The 20,714-nt window shown below is 28.1% G+C and overlaps 5 protein-coding genes across 5 annotated transcripts in view; 3 read left to right on the plus strand and 2 right to left on the minus strand.

The window, feature by feature from the left end:
- Positions 1-17: 17 nt before the first annotated feature.
- LOC119679960 (mediator of RNA polymerase II transcription subunit 23-like) lies at positions 18-7,472 on the plus strand. The gene is made up of 22 exons (XM_038092562.1): positions 18-56; positions 120-213; positions 282-432; positions 493-625; positions 690-857; positions 921-1,436; positions 1,499-1,585; positions 1,640-1,741; positions 1,799-1,899; positions 1,963-2,208; positions 2,280-2,407; positions 3,209-3,383; positions 3,447-3,622; positions 3,682-3,994; positions 4,250-4,573; positions 4,635-4,858; positions 4,921-5,003; positions 5,068-5,215; positions 5,293-5,737; positions 5,799-6,011; positions 6,073-6,213; positions 7,368-7,472. Exons 1-22 carry the CDS (start codon positions 18-20, stop codon positions 7,381-7,383), a joined length of 4,023 nt encoding a protein of 1,340 aa, XP_037948490.1. The 3' UTR covers positions 7,384-7,472.
- Positions 7,374-8,367, plus strand: LOC119674964 (nuclear transcription factor Y subunit beta-like). The gene is made up of 3 exons (XM_038086120.1): positions 7,374-7,478; positions 7,534-7,965; positions 8,313-8,367. Exons 1-3 carry the CDS (start codon positions 7,459-7,461, stop codon positions 8,365-8,367), a joined length of 507 nt encoding a protein of 168 aa, XP_037942048.1. The 5' UTR covers positions 7,374-7,458.
- Positions 8,368-10,614: 2,247 nt separating this feature from the next.
- On the plus strand, positions 10,615-13,394 carry LOC119681664 (chromatin assembly factor 1 subunit B-like). Its single transcript, XM_038094922.1, has 2 exons — positions 10,615-11,349; positions 11,425-13,394. The coding sequence occupies exons 1-2, from the start codon at positions 10,769-10,771 to the stop codon at positions 13,121-13,123; spliced, it is 2,280 nt and encodes a 759-aa protein (XP_037950850.1). The 5' UTR covers positions 10,615-10,768; the 3' UTR covers positions 13,124-13,394.
- Positions 13,395-13,886: 492 nt separating this feature from the next.
- LOC119679674 (SUMO-conjugating enzyme UBC9-B-like) lies at positions 13,887-14,771 on the minus strand. Its single transcript, XM_038092161.1, has 2 exons — positions 14,547-14,771; positions 13,887-14,447 (listed from the first exon to the last, which is right to left on the minus strand). The coding sequence occupies exons 1-2, from the start codon at positions 14,624-14,626 to the stop codon at positions 14,045-14,047; spliced, it is 483 nt and encodes a 160-aa protein (XP_037948089.1). The 5' UTR covers positions 14,627-14,771; the 3' UTR covers positions 13,887-14,044.
- Positions 14,772-15,877: 1,106 nt separating this feature from the next.
- Positions 15,878-20,714, minus strand: part of LOC119674965 (flotillin-1-like) — a 6,819-nt gene continuing 1,982 nt past the window's right edge. Inside the window, exon 5 of the mRNA XM_038086121.1 lies at positions 15,878-15,931. Coding sequence (XP_037942049.1) covers positions 15,878-15,931 — 54 coding nt within the window. The remainder of the gene's footprint in view (positions 15,932-20,714) is intronic.

Here is a 20,714-nt window from a genome sequence, read left to right on the forward strand (position 1 = left end):
ATAAAGCATGAAATGCAATGGAGGCAAAAATTTTGGATGCTGTAAATAATTTTTTGGTGTGAAAAATAATTTGCTTTAAAAAAGAAATAATATTAATAGTTTTTGGTTTTCTTTTATAGAAAGTGAATTCAAAGGTTGTACTGTTTTCGTCAGCCATCGTTTATAATCCCGAAGATGAGGAGGCTAGTTCGACAAAATTTATGGATTTAATTGGTAAAACTCATAATTGCGCCAAAATAACTGTTATTATTAATTAGTTTATTACGTTGAATAAAATACAGTTACCAGCTTTGGGAGTGTGCCACAAGACAGTAAGGAGGGACTTGTGAGGCAGTACCTGCAGCGTACTGCGACTGCAACCAATTTAAATCAATTAAGAGTGCTGTTGAAAACGCTAAGTAAATTGGTTGATGCACACCTCATAACCGCAAGGTTAATATATTTATAATATTAAATTATTTGAGTTTAAACTTAAATATTGAAATATTGTAGACTGCTCTGTGATAAAATCTTATTGTGCGACAAACTCGTTTATGAAAACAAAGATTTTTGGATTGAATGTTTTCGCCTTATAAAGAAAGTAATAACACAGGTGGACTATAAGGGAGTACGTGAAGTTATGAAGGTGTTTTGTTTAAAATAGAAAATACATTATTATAATGACAAGTTATATATGTTGATGATTTCAGGTATGTCGTGATAAGGCACAATCTTTCCCGTTGAATATAAATGTGATATACATGCCACAACTATCAGCTTTAGAAGAAATAATCCGTTTGATATTTGACAGAAACAAGTGTTTGCTGCCGGCATATTTTATAGCAAATGAAATAATGAAACCATTCCCATACCATTGGGTGAGTAGTTTTACCGCATTGTACCGCTTTAACGTTTAATACTTTCTTATATTGCCCATTTAGAAAATTAATAAATTAATGACAGATTTTTTGGAAGAATTTCGCAGTATAGCACAAATGGTTTCCATAATAGGACATTCACACATGCTACCAATAGTTGAACATTTTGGATATGCAGACCATATGATGAATTCTTGGAAATTAGATCATAATACATTAAAATTTAATTTTAAAGGTTGTCTGCCTTATGAACCAGAACTATTGGAAGAGCAAACGCAACTATTACGCTATGTTCTAAATCAACCATATTCGAAAGAGATGGTATCTGTTATGCTTAACTTACAAAAGCAACAAAAGGAACGCTGTAATGCTCTGGAAGAGCAATTAGTTAGTTTAATAATAAGCGCAATGGAAATGACTGAATCGTCTGAATCAAGTTCAGCAAGCAGTTCTAGTGCGCCAGAGGAACAAATTTCCGATAATGAATGGGTTTGGTTGCATCTATCATCTCAATTAATATATTTTGTATTATTTCAATTTGTTAGTTTTATGCAAATCGTGCTAGCATTATATGAAAAGGTTAATAATTGAAATAGATTCATGTAAGAAAACATAATAATATTATTTATTTTTCTAAAAAGCTCTCAAAAATGGAGTTACGTAAAGGTCGTGATCAACTAATGTGGATTTTATTACAGTTCATATCTGGAAGCATACAGAAAAATCCAGTATTTAATAACTCTTATTTAAGTTAATTTTTATTAATGTATGTTTTTTTATAGATTGCAAATTTCTTACCAATGTTTAAACTTTTCGATTTACTATATCCAGAGCAAGAACCATTAAAGTTGCCAGAATGCACTAAATCATCATCTCTTCGGCAGGTAATATTAAAACCTATTAAATTTTAATTGAAATCTATTTCTAATCTCGTTATTCAGATGGCACCAATTTGTATTTGGATACATTTAATGAAAAAAGCACGTGTGGAAAATATGAACATAAATCGTCCACTACCAATTGCTTTGAAGAATCATCATGAGTAAATATTAAATACATCTAAAAAAGAAATATCTTTAATTAATTATAACATATGTCTTTCAAGTTTTCTACAACATTTGGTTATGCCAAGTACTTTGATGACTATTAGTCTTGGAAATGATTTTCGTATAATATTAATATGTAATGCGTATTCTACAAATCAGGAATACTTTGCACGTCCAATGAACATTTTGGTTGAAGCATTAAATAGTACTAAGACGACAGGGGGAACACAAGTACCTTCGGTTCCTTTTTCAATGGTTGTTCTTGATAGTTTAACTGTACACAGTAAAATGTCGCTTATTCATAGGTAATAAATAGTTTGTAAAAATATGCACTGAATATTAATTGATAACAATTATAATTTGTTATAATTTGCAGTTTTGTTACACAAATGATTAAGCAAGCACAGAGTAAAAGTACTGTTCCAACTCCTGCTCTTGTAGAAACTTATGCACGTCTTCTTGTTTATACTGAAATAGAATCTTTGGGAATTAAAGGATTTTTAAGTGAGTTTATTAAGAGATACATTATATATTTATATAAAATTATATAAAAATAATTAGGTGTAAGCTTTATATATTACATTATATGTAATTGTTATAAATTTCTATGCAAAATATTTTATTTTTGAAGTAAAATAAAGCTTATACTACTACTACTGCTACTACTACCATAAAATAATATAGATGGTCTACGAGTTAGAATGAAATGTTTTTGTATTAAATTATATTTTTTTTAAATATAAACAAAAATTTTAACAATCAATAACTGTTACTTGTTAATAATTTAAATTGTAAAATAACCGACCTTAAGCCTTGTATTTATTATATTATATATATATATTATTGTAATTTTTTTAAATTAAGATTGATTAAATTAAGTTAAATTTTCGGAGTGTATTGTGGTAACATAATAATAGTTGAAGAGAATTCTAAATAAACCTAAGTAAAATTTATGTATTATGCGGTAATATAGACGAATTGTAACGTATTGTGCAGCAAACTCACTGTTCTGCCTACTTTCAACCATAATCTTTTAACCCATAGTAAAATTCAGTCTTGCTGTACAACGGATTAAAACATGTGTATCTTGTATTAGTAGTACTAATTAACCCAGTCAATTTTAGACTTGGAATTTTATGGTATATAATTAATTATAATAATTAACGTTATCAAAAACGACACCTAACTTTCTTTATATATTCTAGTTGTACATACATTCACACTATAAAGTTAATCACGTCTTTGTACTTGTGTAATCAAAGTTTTATAAGAAAATTAAAAAAATTTTAAATTTAATTTTCATAGCTCAATTACTTCCAACTGTTTTTAAACATCATGCATGGGGAATATTACATACACTGCTAGAAATGTTCTCTTTTCGTTTACATCATATTCCAACTCATTATCGTGTACAGCTACTATCGCACTTACATTCCTTAGCTCCAGTGCCACAAACAAATAAAATGCAATTAAACTTATGGTAAGATTTTTTACGCATTACAAATAATTTATAACAATATTAACGACTAATTAACAATTACAGTTTTGAATCAACCGCTTTGCGTCTTATAACTGGTTTAGGCTCCGTTGAGGTGCAACCGCAACTCTCCCGACATTTAAATGAAAAGCCATCTGGTTCTGTCGTATCTACAGATAGCGAAGAATTGAATCGCGTGTTAATTTTGACATTAGCTCGATCTATGCATATAACCGGATCCGGTACTAAAAGGAATATTAATATATATACATATATTTTAACTAATTTAATGAATTTATAGGTGATGATTTACAGGCCTGGTGTAAAGAGTTACTGACCACAATAATGCAAAATACCCCACACTCTTGGGCTTCACATTCATTAGCTTGTTTTCCTCCAGCCTTAAATGAATTTTTCACTCAAAATAGTCATCCAATAGAAAATAAAACATTATTGAAGAAATCAGTTGAAGAGGAATACCGCAATTGGACATCAATGTCTAACGAGAGTGATATAATTGCACATTTCATACGGCCCACTACAAATCCTTTATTTTTATGTTTACTTTTTAAAATGATTTGGGAAACGGAAACTATAAGTCCTGTGGCATATAAGTAAGCAATTTGTATTCTATTTAAGCGAAACAATTGAAAATGTGCATGAAAATCAAAATTTCAACAATTTTCGTGCAGCTTTGGTAGTCATTTGCTTCAAAATGAGCAGGTTTAAGTTCTAATCCTGACATTTGTAGTCCCACAATTCTAATGATGAGACAATAATCGTAACCACCTTAACAAATTTAATTAATTGAATACTGTTTCATCGTCTTTATTTTTTTTAAATTCTATAAATTTTGATTATATTTTTAGAATACTTGAAGGCATAAGTGCACGTGCGCTTTCTGCTCATTTACGTAAATTATGCGATTATTTGGTTGGTGAAGTTGCCAACTCCAATGGCAAAGATTTCATACATAAGTGTGTCGACACAATTAACAATATGATCTGGAAATATAATGTTGTTACTGTTGACCGCGTTGTACTCTGCTTATCATTACGTACACAGGAGGGTAATGAGGCACAAGTTTGTTTTTTAATTATACAGTTACTTTTATTAAAAGCCTCAGAATTAAGAAACCGCATACAAGAATTCTGCAAAGAAACGAATCCTGATCACTGGAAACAAAATAATTGGTCGGTATTATTCTAAAATTAAATTAGTAACTAGTTATTTTAATTGAATAAGAAATTTTAGGTACGAAAAACATTTATCATTCCATCAAAAATATCCTGAAAAATTTGCTCCTGATGAATCTGCTTCACATACTCCATTGCCCGTGTACTTCACTAATGTTTGTTTAAGATTTTTACCGGTGCTAGACATAGTGGTCCATCGTTTCATAGAATTACCCATACAACATGTGCATCAAATACTAGAAGTAATATTGGATCACCTGAGTATTTTGTACAAGTTTCATGGTAAATATATATACTTCATTTAAATGTTAATTATTAATTAAAATGTTATCTAAAATTAATAGATCGTCCAATAACTTATTTGTATAATACCTTCCATTTTTATGAACATATATTAAGAGACCGCCCATCACTTAAAAAGAAAATGGTTTGTTATTATTTTTAAGATATATCTAAAAATTCATATTTATTGTTATGAATTATTTGTACAGATAAGTGCCATAACAGGCGCTTTTACTGACATACGACCACCTTATTGGTGCCTCAGTGATCCGTATAAAACATTTTTACAAAATCAGGAGCTTTTATGGAATCCGGAGCTTAGTTATTACATACAGCTAATACGTCGATTATCCGATAGTGAGTGTTATTGTGTACAAAAATTAAATTATTTAACTATAATAATTTATTTAAATATTTTTTAATAATTTTTCCAGCAATAAATGGTAAAAATCTATTTTACAATACGGACTGGCGTTTTAATGAGTTCCCCAATGCACCAACTCATGCGCTCTATGTTACTTGCGTGGAATTGCTTAGTCTGCCAGTAGCACCAACAGTAGTGGCAAATAATATTATTGACATTATTGTAAAAGGTTACTCACAAATTCCACAAAAGGAAATATATAGCTATATAAATGCTGTGGGTATTGTATTGGCTGCATTACCAGAAGCATATTGGAGTTGCATATATGATCGCCTACAGGAAGTGTTGAAATCTCCAAAAATGTTGAAATGGACATATCGCTTTAATGCTTTTCAAATATTCAATTTTAAAACAGTTCGTGAAGCAATGATTGATAAGAGTTATGTCGTTGTATTGGCAGTAGCACATTCTGTGTTTCATCATATGGGTGGCTTCAAATTGGCTTTAATGACAAAGTTTGTATATGTTTACGTATAAATGCAATCATTAATTATTTCTCTTTTTTTGCACTTTAAGATATCTGGAAGAGAAGTTAAAACCTTGCATATGTACTGAACATCAGTTAATATTCCTATGCCATGTATTTGGTCCATTTTTGCAGCGTATAGAGCAAGAGAAGCCAAATGCAGTTGCTGGTATTGCCATTTTACTCTATGAATTGCTGGAAGTTGTGGATAAGCAACATGGTCCTAATAATCTGGAATATATGGATCCTATTTGCGATTTTCTGTATGTTTTTATCTTTCACATTTGATTTAATTGAAGTTTAATCAACAAGTATTTGTTTTAGTTATCATATAAAATACATTTATGTTGGAAATTTTATAAAGAATGAATCAGAAGCAATTATTAAGCGTCTGCGACCCACCTTACAGTTGCGTCTACGTTTTATTACACATTTAAATCTCGAAGATATACAAGCAGAAAAGAAGTAAGCATTTAAAAAAATGATCCATTAAAATGTTTTGTCATCAGTGATATGTGCCCAAATTTAAAAAGATTTAGTTCCAGCATTTATTAGTACATACCAAAAACCTAGACCTCCTTTTATAATATATATGTAATATGTGTATATGTGTGTTAATATAAATAACTTCACCAATTTAGCACTAACACACGTACTATGTGAAAAGTATCCGGAATTTTGTTTTCTGTAAATTGGTGGATATGATGTACTGTGATATCATGCAAGATTTGAGAGTGATCTTTTACTAATTATGTTTACACTAGGATTTTTTCATATGGCATGCTTCCATATGTTTTTTACCTATTCGCAATACAACGATTACCAATTCCAAAAAAGAGTTTCGAATTGCTTGCAGCCATTAAAGAAAATTGGCTTAATGAGTTGAAAGTGTATGGAGGTATATGAAGGTGTTACCATATACTACAGTAGTTGTAATAATAAGTTGGGTGGTACTTTGGTAAAATAAATATGTTTCAAGTCGATTGTGCCAATAAAAAAAAATGGCTGAAGGAGTTGAAAATCACATCCCAAACAGTCATCTACTATGATCCCATATGATTTTTTTCCGTTTCTGGAGCTTACAGAGCTACATCGAGAAAGGACTTTCGAATCGATTACAATTGTCATTAAAGAAAATTACCTTAAAGAATTAAGAGTCATAACTCAACTAGCTTAGTAAAAATGTCGAGTCAAGAGTTACAATATACTATAATAGTTGTAATACGCACATTGGGACTTACTTTGGTAAAATATATGTGTTGTTAGTCAATTGCGATAATAAAAAAAATTTGACTGAATGAGTTGAAGGTTATACCTGAATCTGTTAATGCTAACGTACGAAAAATGTAAGAAATATTGGCTTCAGCGCTTATATAGTTGTATTGCATTCGATAGAGTGTGAATCTTTGAAGGCGATACAACAAATTTTGTTTAATTGGTGATTATTTTGTATGCTTAACATTCCGGATACTTTTTATACAAAACATAAGAAAACAAGTTACAGTAATTTATGTTATATTAAAGCGTTCTTAAAATGTTGAATGGGGTAAAGGATATGTTTGAGTGACAGTAGACTGCTATATATATTCATTAATATTTTTATATTATTCTATTTTCAGATCTGATAAAGAATAACCTTACGCGAAACATGATTTTCTTCATCTTAAGATTTTCATATCTTTCTTAACAACATTAGTTATTACATTTTTAATGATTTTTTCACATTATAAGTGCTGCTAAATAAAATAATTTATTATTAAAGAGTTATTTTCAAAATATTTTCAGTTCTGAGTCACAAAATCATGCAATAACAACTGCACAAAATATAAATAATATGGCAAATCAACCACAAATTCAGACAAGTAATATAATGCAACAGCAGCAGCAACAACAGCAACAACAACAACAGCAACAGCAATCACAACAAACAAATCAACAACAACAGCAGAATAGTTTAAATGTTGGTCTAATGGCAAGTGGACAGCAACAGCAACAACAACAACAACAACAGCAGCAACAGCAACAACAATCGAATCAGACACTACAATTGAGTCAACAACAGCAACAACAACTACAGCAACAAATGCAAATGCATCAACAACAACAAATGCAACAAATTCAACAACAACAACAGCAACAGCAACATCAATTGCAGCCACAACACATACAACAGCAACAATTTCAATTGCAACAACAACAACAGTTACAACAACACATGCAACATTTACAACAACAACAACAGATGCAGCAGCAACAGCAACAAATACGACATAATTAAGTTATTTTATATTAGCATGCAAAAATATATACTGTATTCATAACTCTTAAATTAATCTTTTTTTTTTAATTAATCGATCTTTAGACTTCTCCTGAGAAGAAGATAGGTTTCTTCCTCTCAGTCCTGGTTAAGTTCAATTTAAATTCCGCACATTCTCTAATCTCTAATTCTAATTCCCAAATAATTTTCTCCACTCTCACACTACCAGTGTACCGATCCACATCCAAACCCCTTACCCATGTATTCGTCTTGTAATTCTTTTATCCTAATGTTATAAGCTTTATAGATTACGAGCTACAACAACAACACAATCGTGTAATGATTCTAAAGAGTTCCATTAAAAATTATTTGAAGTCGTGATATAGGATTTTCTTAGAATAGATTTCGAGATTTCCATTTCGAATAGTCTGTTTACGACAAACTATTAGAATTGAGTAATGTATTCATGAGTATAGCAGAGATAACATATATGAGTATAATTTGCGTCAAATATAGTATGTACTATAATGATACGGTATTTATATTTAATGAGACAACCACAATTCTTTGGATCAGAATCTTACCGTTTATTACTATAGAAAAGGTGTTTATTAGAGAGTAGCAAAGAGTCATAAATTCAAAATTAGCGAGATTCTTACATACAACGTTTATAATGTATGTATTTAATTTGTTTTTAAATACTTATAGATCACTTATAAGTATTTTGCATAATATTTGTGACAGTTAATTTCGGATGATTCACACGCGAAAAGAGTTTAAGTAAAAGAGTAAATTAAGTAAAAGAGACAAAAAGCCGAAAGTAAGTATTAACTCATTTAATACTTAAGTCTCACTCGATTGCTGAATGGTACTATATGAATTATATAATATGTATATATGTCCTGGGAACAAAGTTTATGCGTAATGAATGATGGGAATTGTGTAAGATGGTGGAAAAACATTAGCTTGCATTTAAAAGTGGTCTTGAAAGCCATAGTTAGAGAGTAGAATAAAACTCATAGTTTTTCCTACCTCATTAAAATAAAAGGAAAGATACTGGTCAGGTTTGAGACCTCACGTAACAAAGGAGAATATTGGGGACAAAGTACCTGGAGATTAGATTGTGTCAACGGGTAAAACATATCTGCTTTAAAAAATAGCAAGTATAAATTAATAAAAATCTGCTTAAGATCTGGTCTAAAAACTTGCTTTAGATAATCTTTAAAAAATGCTTTGCGGGTCTGTTTCAATTACTCATAGAATCACAAAAATTCCTACCACAAAATCAAGATAGTGAATTAGCGGTCTATTTGGTATTGCTATGGACCAATAGGTCTATGTGTGGTTCACTGCTAGCTAACCTAACCCAACTGTTTATACGAAATTAGTTTAATTTTTCTCTTTACCTGATTATGTCTTAAAACTATCGTTAATATACCTAAATGAGTTATACATCATCCTCTATGTGAGGATAAGCTATAAAACATAACTCCAAGGTATTCAAGTTTGTCAATAAATTATAGTTGATTACCGTCTATCTTAAAACCGAACATAAAGTTCCGGAAACCTTTAAAGCGGTTTCATTTCAGACCCCTGAAGGCAATAACAGAAATTTGAGAAAGATTCTACGAGCCGGACACTCATTTTAAAGGTAAAACTGAAGTGCACATGACAGTACCTTTCGAAAAAGAATTGGAAAGTACATTGCAGAAGAGTTGTGTAGACGTATAATTGTAAAGCTTGTAAATGAAACACTATACACTAATTAATATCAAGACATTCGGTATATGATAAAGGATCATATTATTAAATCCTTTCATGTGATGGATACAGGTACTGTCATGTCAAAACCAAGATATTTGGCCAATACACATATCATTCTGTACATCGTAAAGGATATATGTATATATATGTAATATTATAAAATTGTTTTTATCAATATCTTCTGTCGGTCTTTGCTTAATCTAATGCTATTAAGTTATTTCCCCTAACTGGTTTCATTACTACAATCTTTACATAGTTCATAACTAACAGTTGGTTTTATTTAATTAAAGTCTCACATGTAGTTTGAATAACCATTTGATACCATATAGTAACGATTTTACTATATTCACAGACCAATTGGTTTTTTTATCCCATCATTTGATTCCATATAGTAACAATTTTGCTATATACACAGACTAATTGGGGTTTTTTTGTTCTATCATGGAATACATTTAGGATGTGTGCGAGTTAGGCTAAGTACAGTATTGCAATACAATCGCGGTTGAAATTTTAATAAATTATGTTTTAGGTTCTGCAACAGTTTCATTATGTTTAAGAAAATTTATACTACAAATCTCTATATCTATTTATTATAATAAATGTTTTTATTTAATATGATATAAGCAAACATTTAAGTATATTTTGAATTTTAAAGTTGAGGAATCCATTCCCAATAAATTAGTCCATTTCATGAAAATCACAGTTACCTTAACTATATATTGTAAAAGTTATTATTTTTTATATATTTTAATTTTAAAAAAATAAAAGATATTTTCGTTGAAACAGTGTATGATTTTATTTTTATGTTGCTTTAAATAAAATTTAAAATACAAAATTCCGCAGAATATTTAGGCATGGCATTGCTATGGTTTTGACAGCTCCGCAAAATATTGCCGCGTAAATATTGCATAGTACAATCTGTCGCGCACCACAATTACTGCAGGGCCTAATTGTGTTTATTTATTAATTACAAATTACAATAATTTTGATAAAACTACAATGAAATGCAAAATACCAGAAATATCTTGGCACAATCGGGATCCAGTGTTAAGTGTGGATATACAGCAAGCGCAGGTTGGAGGAAACAAATCCTTTTACCGATTAGCTTCAGGCGGTACAGACACGCACGTACTCATATGGTATGTAGAGCTTATGTCAGATGACTCTGATATAAATTTGGATTTAGTTGCTGACTTATCGCGTCATCAGCGTGCTGTGAACTGTGTGAAATGGTCACCGAATGGTGAATTATTAGCATCTGGCGATGATGAAAGTGTGATATTCATATGGAAACAGAAGAGTGAAAACGAACCAGTGAATATATTAGACCCAACAAATGAACAGGACAAAGAGGTGTGGATCACCTTAAAAATTTTGAGAGGTCATATGGAAGATGTATATGATTTAAGTTGGGCACCAAATTCTCAATTTCTAGTAAGCGGTTCTGTGGATAATTCAGCAATTATTTGGGATATTAATAAAGGAAAATCAATTTCTATTTTAAATGATCACAAAGGTTTTGTACAAGGTGTTGCATGGGATCCTAAGAATCAATATATCGCAACATTAAGCACTGATAGGTAAATTATTTATTATATTTATAAAAGTAAAAATTATTATATACTTAAATTAGTAAATAATTCTTTATTTTATAGACATTTACGTATTTTTGATATACAAACCAAAAAAGTAATCCATCGTATCAGCAAAGGTTTGTTACCTGCGTTGGAAGGACACGAACTTTATGAGCGTCGAATTCGTTATTTCCACGACGATACATTGCAAACATTTTTTCGCAGATTATGTTTTACGCCTGATGGCAAATTTTTACTAACACCGTCTGGCATTACAGACTACGATGGCGTTGTACGTCCAATAAACACATTATATGTCTTCAGCCGTTATGCGCTGCGTCAGCCATCCATTATGCTTCCTTTTGTGAATCAGTACACAGTTGCAGTACGCTGTAGTCCTATACTTTACAAGTTACGAAAAAGTGATGTAGAAAAAAATCCAGCTGTGATTCCTTTACCATATCGCATGATATTTGCTGTGGCTACAAAAAGTTCAGTCTACTTTTATGACACTCAACAGAATCGACCTTTTGCTGTCGTATCAAATATACATTACACACGTTTGACGGATGTAACTTGGTCTCATGATGGAAGAATTGTTATTGTATCTAGCACTGATGGTTTTTGTTCGCTTATAACATTTGAGAAGAACGAGTTGGGTGAGGAATACGAAGATTCGAAATCGATACTTGAAAATCTACAAGTGACTGAAACAGTGGTGAATGTTAAAAGAAAAAAGCAAAAAGAAAATGATAATCAAACACAAAAGGGACGTAAAGCTTCTACGGATGATTTTTCAAATAGCCCAAAAGTTTTAAAAAGAAATACCCGACTAGAAAACGTAAAAGAAACTAATGAAACTAGATCAGAAACTAAGGACTTAACACAAACAGACACTATTGAGAATTCGACAAAAGAAAAAGTAACTGCACAAACAAAGAAGGACCTTACACAAACAAACTCTATAGAGACTTCGACAAAAGAAATAATGAATGCATCAAATATTAATGACAATCAAGATATCAGCAAATCAAATGAATCTATAACAACCGGAAACAAACTTTTGTCAGTCGACATCATTTTAGATAAAGAAATTTTAAGCAGTGACGAGAAGTTCGAGTCACCGGAGAAGAAAAGCCGCCCAGCTACACCAATTAGCATACGGCGTCATCCACGCACACCAAACAGTATGACTCCTACTTTGATAAATTCTATCACCGAAAAAAAAACTTTGGCAACTGATATCAATAAGTCGCCAATGTCTTCATTACAGCAAACAAATTCACCACATAACGCAAAGCGTGCCACTCCAATTGCAGTACGACGTACACCACGTACTCTCATTAAAGAAATACCAATTACAGAGACACCTGCGCCAATTGAAGAAGCTATGGATGCATGGCCGGTAACGGACTTAAAAACAAGCACAGTTTTGAATAACACGGCAACAGATACACCAAATGCTACAGAACCTGTAAACACATTGATTATTAATGACGATACTGCTGAAAATACAGAGAATATACGACTCGTTTACGAGGACACCATTGAAGAAAAACTTTCACAAACACCGACAAAAACCCACACAACTGATAAAATGTCTACAGATCAAATTTGCGAAAGCAACGATGAGAAAAGTTCTGTAGCTGCACAAAGTAAGACGGAAGAAGTTAGAAAAGTCAGCACTCCTAACTTAAAACAACAGACACCTAACAACAAAACACCGCGGCGCGTATCCTTGAAAACAATTTCCACTCCAAAGTCTAAAAAAAAATTGTAATTTGAATTTTGTTTGACTGTTATGGTTTGGTACATCCGAATGCTTTTATTTAATAAAAAATATATAACTTTTTATTGTATTAACACTAAACTATTATGCACTTAAATTGAATTTCATAATTTAAATTTCTGTTTTTCGATGTAATTATTTTAACACAACAGGAAGATACATTCTGATAATTTTGGTTGTAAGTTCTGTAGCATTACGTTTTTAGATGAAACTTTTATAGCTATTGTGGGTAAGTGTTTATTCCATTTGAAGTAGACTACAGACTCGTAGACTCCTTTATCTGTTCCCTTCAAATTTACAATAACTGATGTTTCATTTATTTATGACTTCGTTACATTGAGTTGAGTAGATTCTTTCATTTTGATCCAGTTGTTTTAATTAATATTCATACATATATTCACCGCTTATATTATTTCATTCACGCATTCGCCATTTCATCCATTCTTAGCTACTCATAAAAATTTTGGGGGTTACAACAATGACAGAAGCTATTGCCTACCAAATTTATTTCATTTCAAATCGAGAAAAAGTATAATTTTATTCATGATAGCTCTTGACTTTTAACAAATATGCGTTGAAACAATTACTAGGTTCAGCCTGGTTTTGTCGTAGTATTTTTAATAGATGATAGTTCCGTAGAATCTACATTTTAGGTGAAAGCAATCGTTTTTTCGAAAAATTTAGCGATAAACCACATAAAAACTAAAATATTTTACATGTCAATTTAGATATTTAAAACATATTTTTTGTTTTTCGTCTCGTTTTTCATTATTTTTTTCGTTTACTTAACTAAGTGTACATTAAAAAAAGTATATAAAGTAATTATGTATTAAGTTAATTTTTTTCTTACATTAAAAAGTATTCATAAATAAATTAACATTGTGTGAATTATTAAAAAGTTAAATAGTAAAATCAATCTAGTTTTGCGGGCATAGTGCGGGCCTGAGCACGGACACGCATTTCATACTCTGTACGGTTTTGACAGTAAATAGTGTACGCTTCAGCCTGTGCAGGATCTTTGATATTCGGTTCGTTAAGAAGTTTTTGTATACCTAACAGAACTTGTTTAATTGTGATAGCGGGACGCCAATCTTTTTCTTCATCTAGCAATGAAAGGCATACTGTTCCAGATGGATATACGTTGGGATGGAATAATGGCGGCTCGAATTTGCATTTCGGTGGAGATGTTGGGTAGTCATCCTTGAAAATCATACGTAACTTATAATATCCGTTTTCCCACGGTGTGTCCTTTTTGCCAGGTATAACGCATTCCCAGATCATAAGATTTAAGGAACCGTCACTGTTTTTTACTGGCCTGTTGAATATTCAAATACATATTTGTATATAATGAAGAGTAAATTAAATATATATATATATATATATTTACTATATGATGTACGTATAAATTACTCACTTTGCAACAAATCCAAATGGATGGTCTTTGCGCCAATTTTTCCGTTCTTCACCTAAGCGTGTTATAGCAATCCCCGACATGATTTCGTCCTAGTTATTTACAAAAGACTATATTTTACTTTTTACCGCCTGCACTGAACTTGCGACACTCTGGAATAAATTTTAAAATGGCTGGAAATGTCAAAATAATTTTAGTGTTGCTCCTCGGAAAAAACAAGTATAACAGTTGTTTAATGTGGCGTTTACACTACCAAACATATATTCATATTTTTGTTGTGTTCTGTACAATAATATATATAAAAATTATATACTGAAACTTAAATCATTTAAGGTCGTGTGCGAGTTAGGCTAAGTTGCGTTCTAAATGAGGGAAATTCTAAGTTGTGTCGATAATGTATTGATGTGTCGATACGTGTTGATAAATGACAAAATGCGTGCAGTGCAAAAAATCCTAAAAAATCTCCCATTTGGTTTAGCATCAACTTAGCCTAACTCGCACACGTCCAAATAAAGAAAATAAAATAAATATAAGAATAGCATTAGTAAGCATTTCTATCTTAAGTATTTTGATAAATTTATTTATTTACGTATTTGAATTTATTAGTAAATGAAATGCTCATATAATTTTAACGGATGACTAGAATTTTGCAATATATTTCTAGTGAACTGCATTGAAATTTAAGAAGTAAATTTTTTGCGAATAAAATCTAACTCTGATGTTTTTAAGAGCATTGTTGTTGCTTTTCATTTTTTCTTTGTGAGAATTTTTTGGTTACTCTAAAAGAAAAAATTACGGCTTATGTAAGAATTTGATATATTTGTCTTGACTTCAAAGTGTTAAGTAATAAATTTTCACAGAAATTATTTAATAATGTTCAAACATTTTTGCATAAAATTGATTTTAATATCACATTTTCATTTTATATATAAAATACACGACAAAAATTTTAAAATTTTGGTAATTTTCCTTGTGGGAAATTTATTTTTAAGGGTTGTATTCCACATTTTTCGCCTTAGGTTATTTGATTTATATGATGTTTCTACTGAATACAAAGGACGTGTGCGAGTTAGGCTAAGTTGATGCTAAACCAAATGGGAGATTTTTTGGGATATTTTGCACTGCACACATTTAGCCATTTATCAACACGTATCGACACATCACTACATTACCGGCACAACTTAGAATTTCCCTCATTTAGAACGCAACTTAGCCAAACTCGCACACGACCAAAATAACATTTGGTAATTAAATTAAAATTTAGTTGTTTTCATTGGCATAAATTGATTATTGTATTTTAAAGAGTTTCAAAAAAAACTTTTGTTTCTTTACATTTATATCGTTTTCATTAATTGATCATGTAAAACGCAGAGAAATGATTCATAACTCTAAAAAAACAAACACATATAGAAAATTTTAACATGAACATTTTAAAAAATTCTCACCTTTGAGTTGTTTGTTTTTTTATTTAATTCTATTTTGTTTCATATGTCAAATTTCTTTTTCTATGGTTAATCAAAATTCATTAGCAACCTAAAGCAAATAAAATTGTCTAACGAAGGCAGTGGAAACATACTATTATGCACGTTTGGTCATTAAGGCTGGTAATGATAATTTACCACACAAACACCTTTCATTTAAATGAGCTCATTACAAATAAATCAACAGGCGAAAAATTCGCCTTTTCAGAACCCCTAAAAACGCTGTAAACCAACGTACTGAGAAAGTAAGCATTTAGTCAAATCTTTTTTATGCACAATCTGTTTTTGCCCAATTCACAGTGTCTTCTGATTATCTTATCTGCTCAATCGTTCCCCCAGATATTCTGTATGTATACTAATTTAACAAAGCCTGTCCAGTGTTAAAATAATGTGACATGTAACTGATCTCAAGTCAGCCTCGACCAGATCATTTTACTTTTGGTGATTATTCAAACTTGTTCTGTGTGTGTGTGTGTGTCCATAGTTAATCATATCTTAAACTATCATAACCTAAGAGTACTTTTGCCAACAAATCCCTGAATAACAGTTCGAGATAAAGATTCATATCTTCATCTGCTCTATCTGCAGTTTAGAAGTATCCATGCTAGCTAGCCTAGCCTCTGTACTTTTATAGTGTAGTACTGCTATTAGTTCTGTACTCTTTCATAATAGTTGTTTTCTAAAACAAAAATTTCAGATATATTAAATTAAAACTAAAAAAAATCTTTTTGTTGTTTTTATTTCGTAATTAAAGATGTTCTAACACTGTGATGTTTCTTTTTTACATACAAACATGTTTTTTAAAAGTTTATTTATTATTATTTTTTTCTTAAATTGTATTATATTAAATTCAAATATAAATCTATATACACATATATATATATATAATGAAATATATGGATACTTATATATATATATAAATATTTTATATATTTATATTTCATATATATATATATATATTTCATTATATATATATATATGTATATATAGATATTATGCAGTTGGTTTTTTATTCATGGTCGATCTTTTGACGCTGTTATTATTTTAATCATATTGAGTTATCAATATATATAATTATTTTGTAATATTATCAGCTAAATGATTTTTTCAATGATCTTATTGTTAAATAATTTTAAAAATTTATTTACTGTTTAACATATCAATTAAATTTGAATATTTTATTTTAATATAAACAATGTTTATTTATATTTATTTATATTTAAATTGCTCGACTTTGTTTTGAAAATAAAAGGAATTTTGATATAATTGATATAATTGTATATATATCTGTATATATATGTATTTCAATATTTAACTAAATAAATATAAAATAAAAATTATATAAATTATTTTTTCTTTAAAGGTGTGAAATGATAAAATAAAATTATAAAATTTGAAACAAATTCTCAAAATTTGTTCATATTAGTAAATCTGATAACTTTTACATATATAACAAATTTTATTTTTTTTTCATAAATTTTTATATTTTTTACTAAATTTTCGACTGTAACTGTTCAATTAATTTTGTAAAATTTTACTTTCTCAATGATATTGTTTTTTTTATTTTGTTTCTTATAACATTTTAATTCTTAATTAAAACAACTAAAGCAATTATATTAGGCTACAAATTAGATTTAACATCTATACTTTGTCTACCTATTTAGTATCCTTTTTGTATATTCAATTTTATCGCTAGTTTTTTTTTATATTTTTCCACATTAAAGTATAAAAAAATAATGCAAACATTACAAAAAAATATGTATATTGGAAATATTTATTACATAGATATAAATGAAATAGTAGTGAACTTTTCCACATGATTTAATTTACAATTAAAATTTTTGTAAACAAAACAATAATTACCCAAGTCAAGGATTTTAAATTCAATCTCAATGAGTTATACCATATGCGAATATGCGAATGAACGTGTGTAAGAGAGGAAACTGTGAGCGGACTCTGTGCGAATTTACCCAAAATTTATTTTCAGCAAATAGAAAAGTATATTCCTTACTGTTTCCTATTATTATTAGGCAGGAATTTATCAATAAAATGATTTCATAAGATCGAATAGGCCTTAGATGGTTTTAGAACTCAAGGGTATATAAAATAATGTAGGAGAAAGAGTTTTATTACTTAATGGAACCGGAGCGAAAACTCAAGATATACGAGTTTCGAATTGGTTTGAAAACTAGCATATATTAATATGTTGCAAATATATTTGGAAACAATATGTATATTAAACTAATTATTAGTTACTTTTGGTGTATTATATAAAAATAAGAATTATACAAAATAATTTAATTAATATTTTTTGGTTATACATTTTTTATTGTTGGTTATTTCCTTACGGCAATTTAAATTAGTATGAGACCACTGAGATTTAAGAGCGAGTTCATGCTTTATATTGACAAAAAGTATTAAATATATATATTATATATAAGTTTTTATGATTTATTTAGTAATATAAATTTTTCAAGTTTAGTTTGTATGTGGTTTTGATTTTAAACTATTCAATAAAAAATATTCAATTTTTTTTGTTTATTATTTAAATTGCAGTATTTAATTTAGAAGTTGAAATTTGATAAATCAATTTTGATATATATAATATACTATTTCAGTAGTTTTCAAATCAAATATACGAGAAAAATATATGTAAAGTTAAATTTACGTTTATATTGTTTATAAATAACTTTAAATAATTACATTTTATTTAGCATAAAGTTTTAATTTATAATCATTTATAGTATAATTTTTCTTATTATAATTATTTATTTATTTGTTTTAATAATAATTACAATTATTAAATATTTGTAAAAATGGTCACGTTGTTATTTTTTTTCTTTTTGTAGAAGATTTTTATTTATATGAATATATAAATTTTTTTTATTAATTTTTGTTTTTTGTGAATTGAAGTAGAAAGTAAATATAATTTTTTCTTATCAAGTCGTTTTAGATATATATAATTTTTTAATTGTTTCATCTTTGTGCATGAATTATATGAGCTATTATTTTTATATATTTATTACAAATCTTAGGATTTTTGTTCAATTTTATTATAAATTTTGTTTTTATTTTTATGTTTTTATGTGTGTTAGTGTGGTAAATGCAAGTATAAAGTGTACAACTTAAGTTTGTTGTTTAAAGCGATTTGATATATAAAAAAAGATAGTATTAAATAAAAAAAATTCATTTATACATAAACTAAATGCCATTTTACCTAATTTTTATATTATTGAGGGCATTTATACTTATTTCATTATTAATTTGTATTATTTTAAATGTTATTTTCATTAACATTTTCTGCTTCAAATCAACTGACAAGTACAATAAGAGAACCACATTTAAAATTGTTAATAGAAATGTATTAAATAATTTTTTTATATACAAAATACAGTTTATACTAAGTAAATACTATTCTCTGAGAAGTACTAAATTCGTTGAACAATTTAATCAAGCTTTTTAAATTTCAGACATTTATTAACCAATTAAAACTATAGCTGATAAAATTGCATATAAGAAAATTAAATTATTTTTAATTTAACAAAGATAAAATAATAAAGAGACCATAATGACGTGCTAAATATGTTATAAATTCTAAAAATAATATACCTGATTATAAATTATAACATTTATGCGAAAATAAAATATAAATTGTGTTTAAAAAACATTTATAAGACATAAAAGTTAAATAAATAAAATCAATAATATATTAATAATAAAAAAATAAATAAATTTTAGAGAATATAATGTAATAATCTTAATTAATAAGTATAAGTAGTTTATTCATAGGTGAATAGGGATTATGCACTTGATTTTTTATTCTAGTCCTAAATTTTGTTTGCTTCTTAATTAATATGAGTGGAAAAAAAAAATATATATATAAAAAAAATATATAATATATTAAATATATATATATATATATATTATTAATATATATATATATATATAAAAATATAAAATATATAGATACGGATACCTAAATTGTAAAAAGAAAATGCAATATACGTTAAGAAACATTTAATAAATACAAATTTAAATGAATAAAACTGCTTAATAATTTAAAATTTTAATTTAGTTTTTAATTTTTAAAAAATGTTACTATTTGATATTTAAGAATATATATATAATATTTAATATAATATATTAATATATTAATTAATTAATATATTAATTATAATATATTAATTTAATATTAATATATTTAATAATATTTAATATATATGTATATAATATTATATTTATATATTCTGTAAATAACAATTAAGATTAATATTGAAATCAAAAATAATAACGCTAATAATAAATTCAGTAGTTATAAAATAAATAATAATAAAATATACAATAACAAAATATAATAAATATATATAAATTAAACTGAAAAATATAAAATAATTTTAATTGAAAACCATAAAATTTTACAACCTTAATGTTAAAAAAGCAATTCACTAAAATTGTTTTAAATTGTTTTAAATGACTAATATAGTTAAGATAAGATTAATTAATTATTAAATTAAAAACAATGAATGGAATAAGATGAGATCAACAATCAGAATAAATTTAAGTGATGAAACTTAAAATAAAACGTAACTAACTTTAAACAAATATACAAAATAAAATACAATAAAATAAAATAAAAAAACAATCTTCCCTATCTTCGTATGCTTTATAAAAACAAAAAGAACAAAAATAA

This window comes from Teleopsis dalmanni, chromosome 2 (genome assembly GCF_002237135.1).
Source record: "Teleopsis dalmanni isolate 2A chromosome 2, ASM223713v2, whole genome shotgun sequence".
Classification (NCBI taxonomy): Eukaryota; Metazoa; Arthropoda; class Insecta; order Diptera; family Diopsidae; genus Teleopsis; species Teleopsis dalmanni.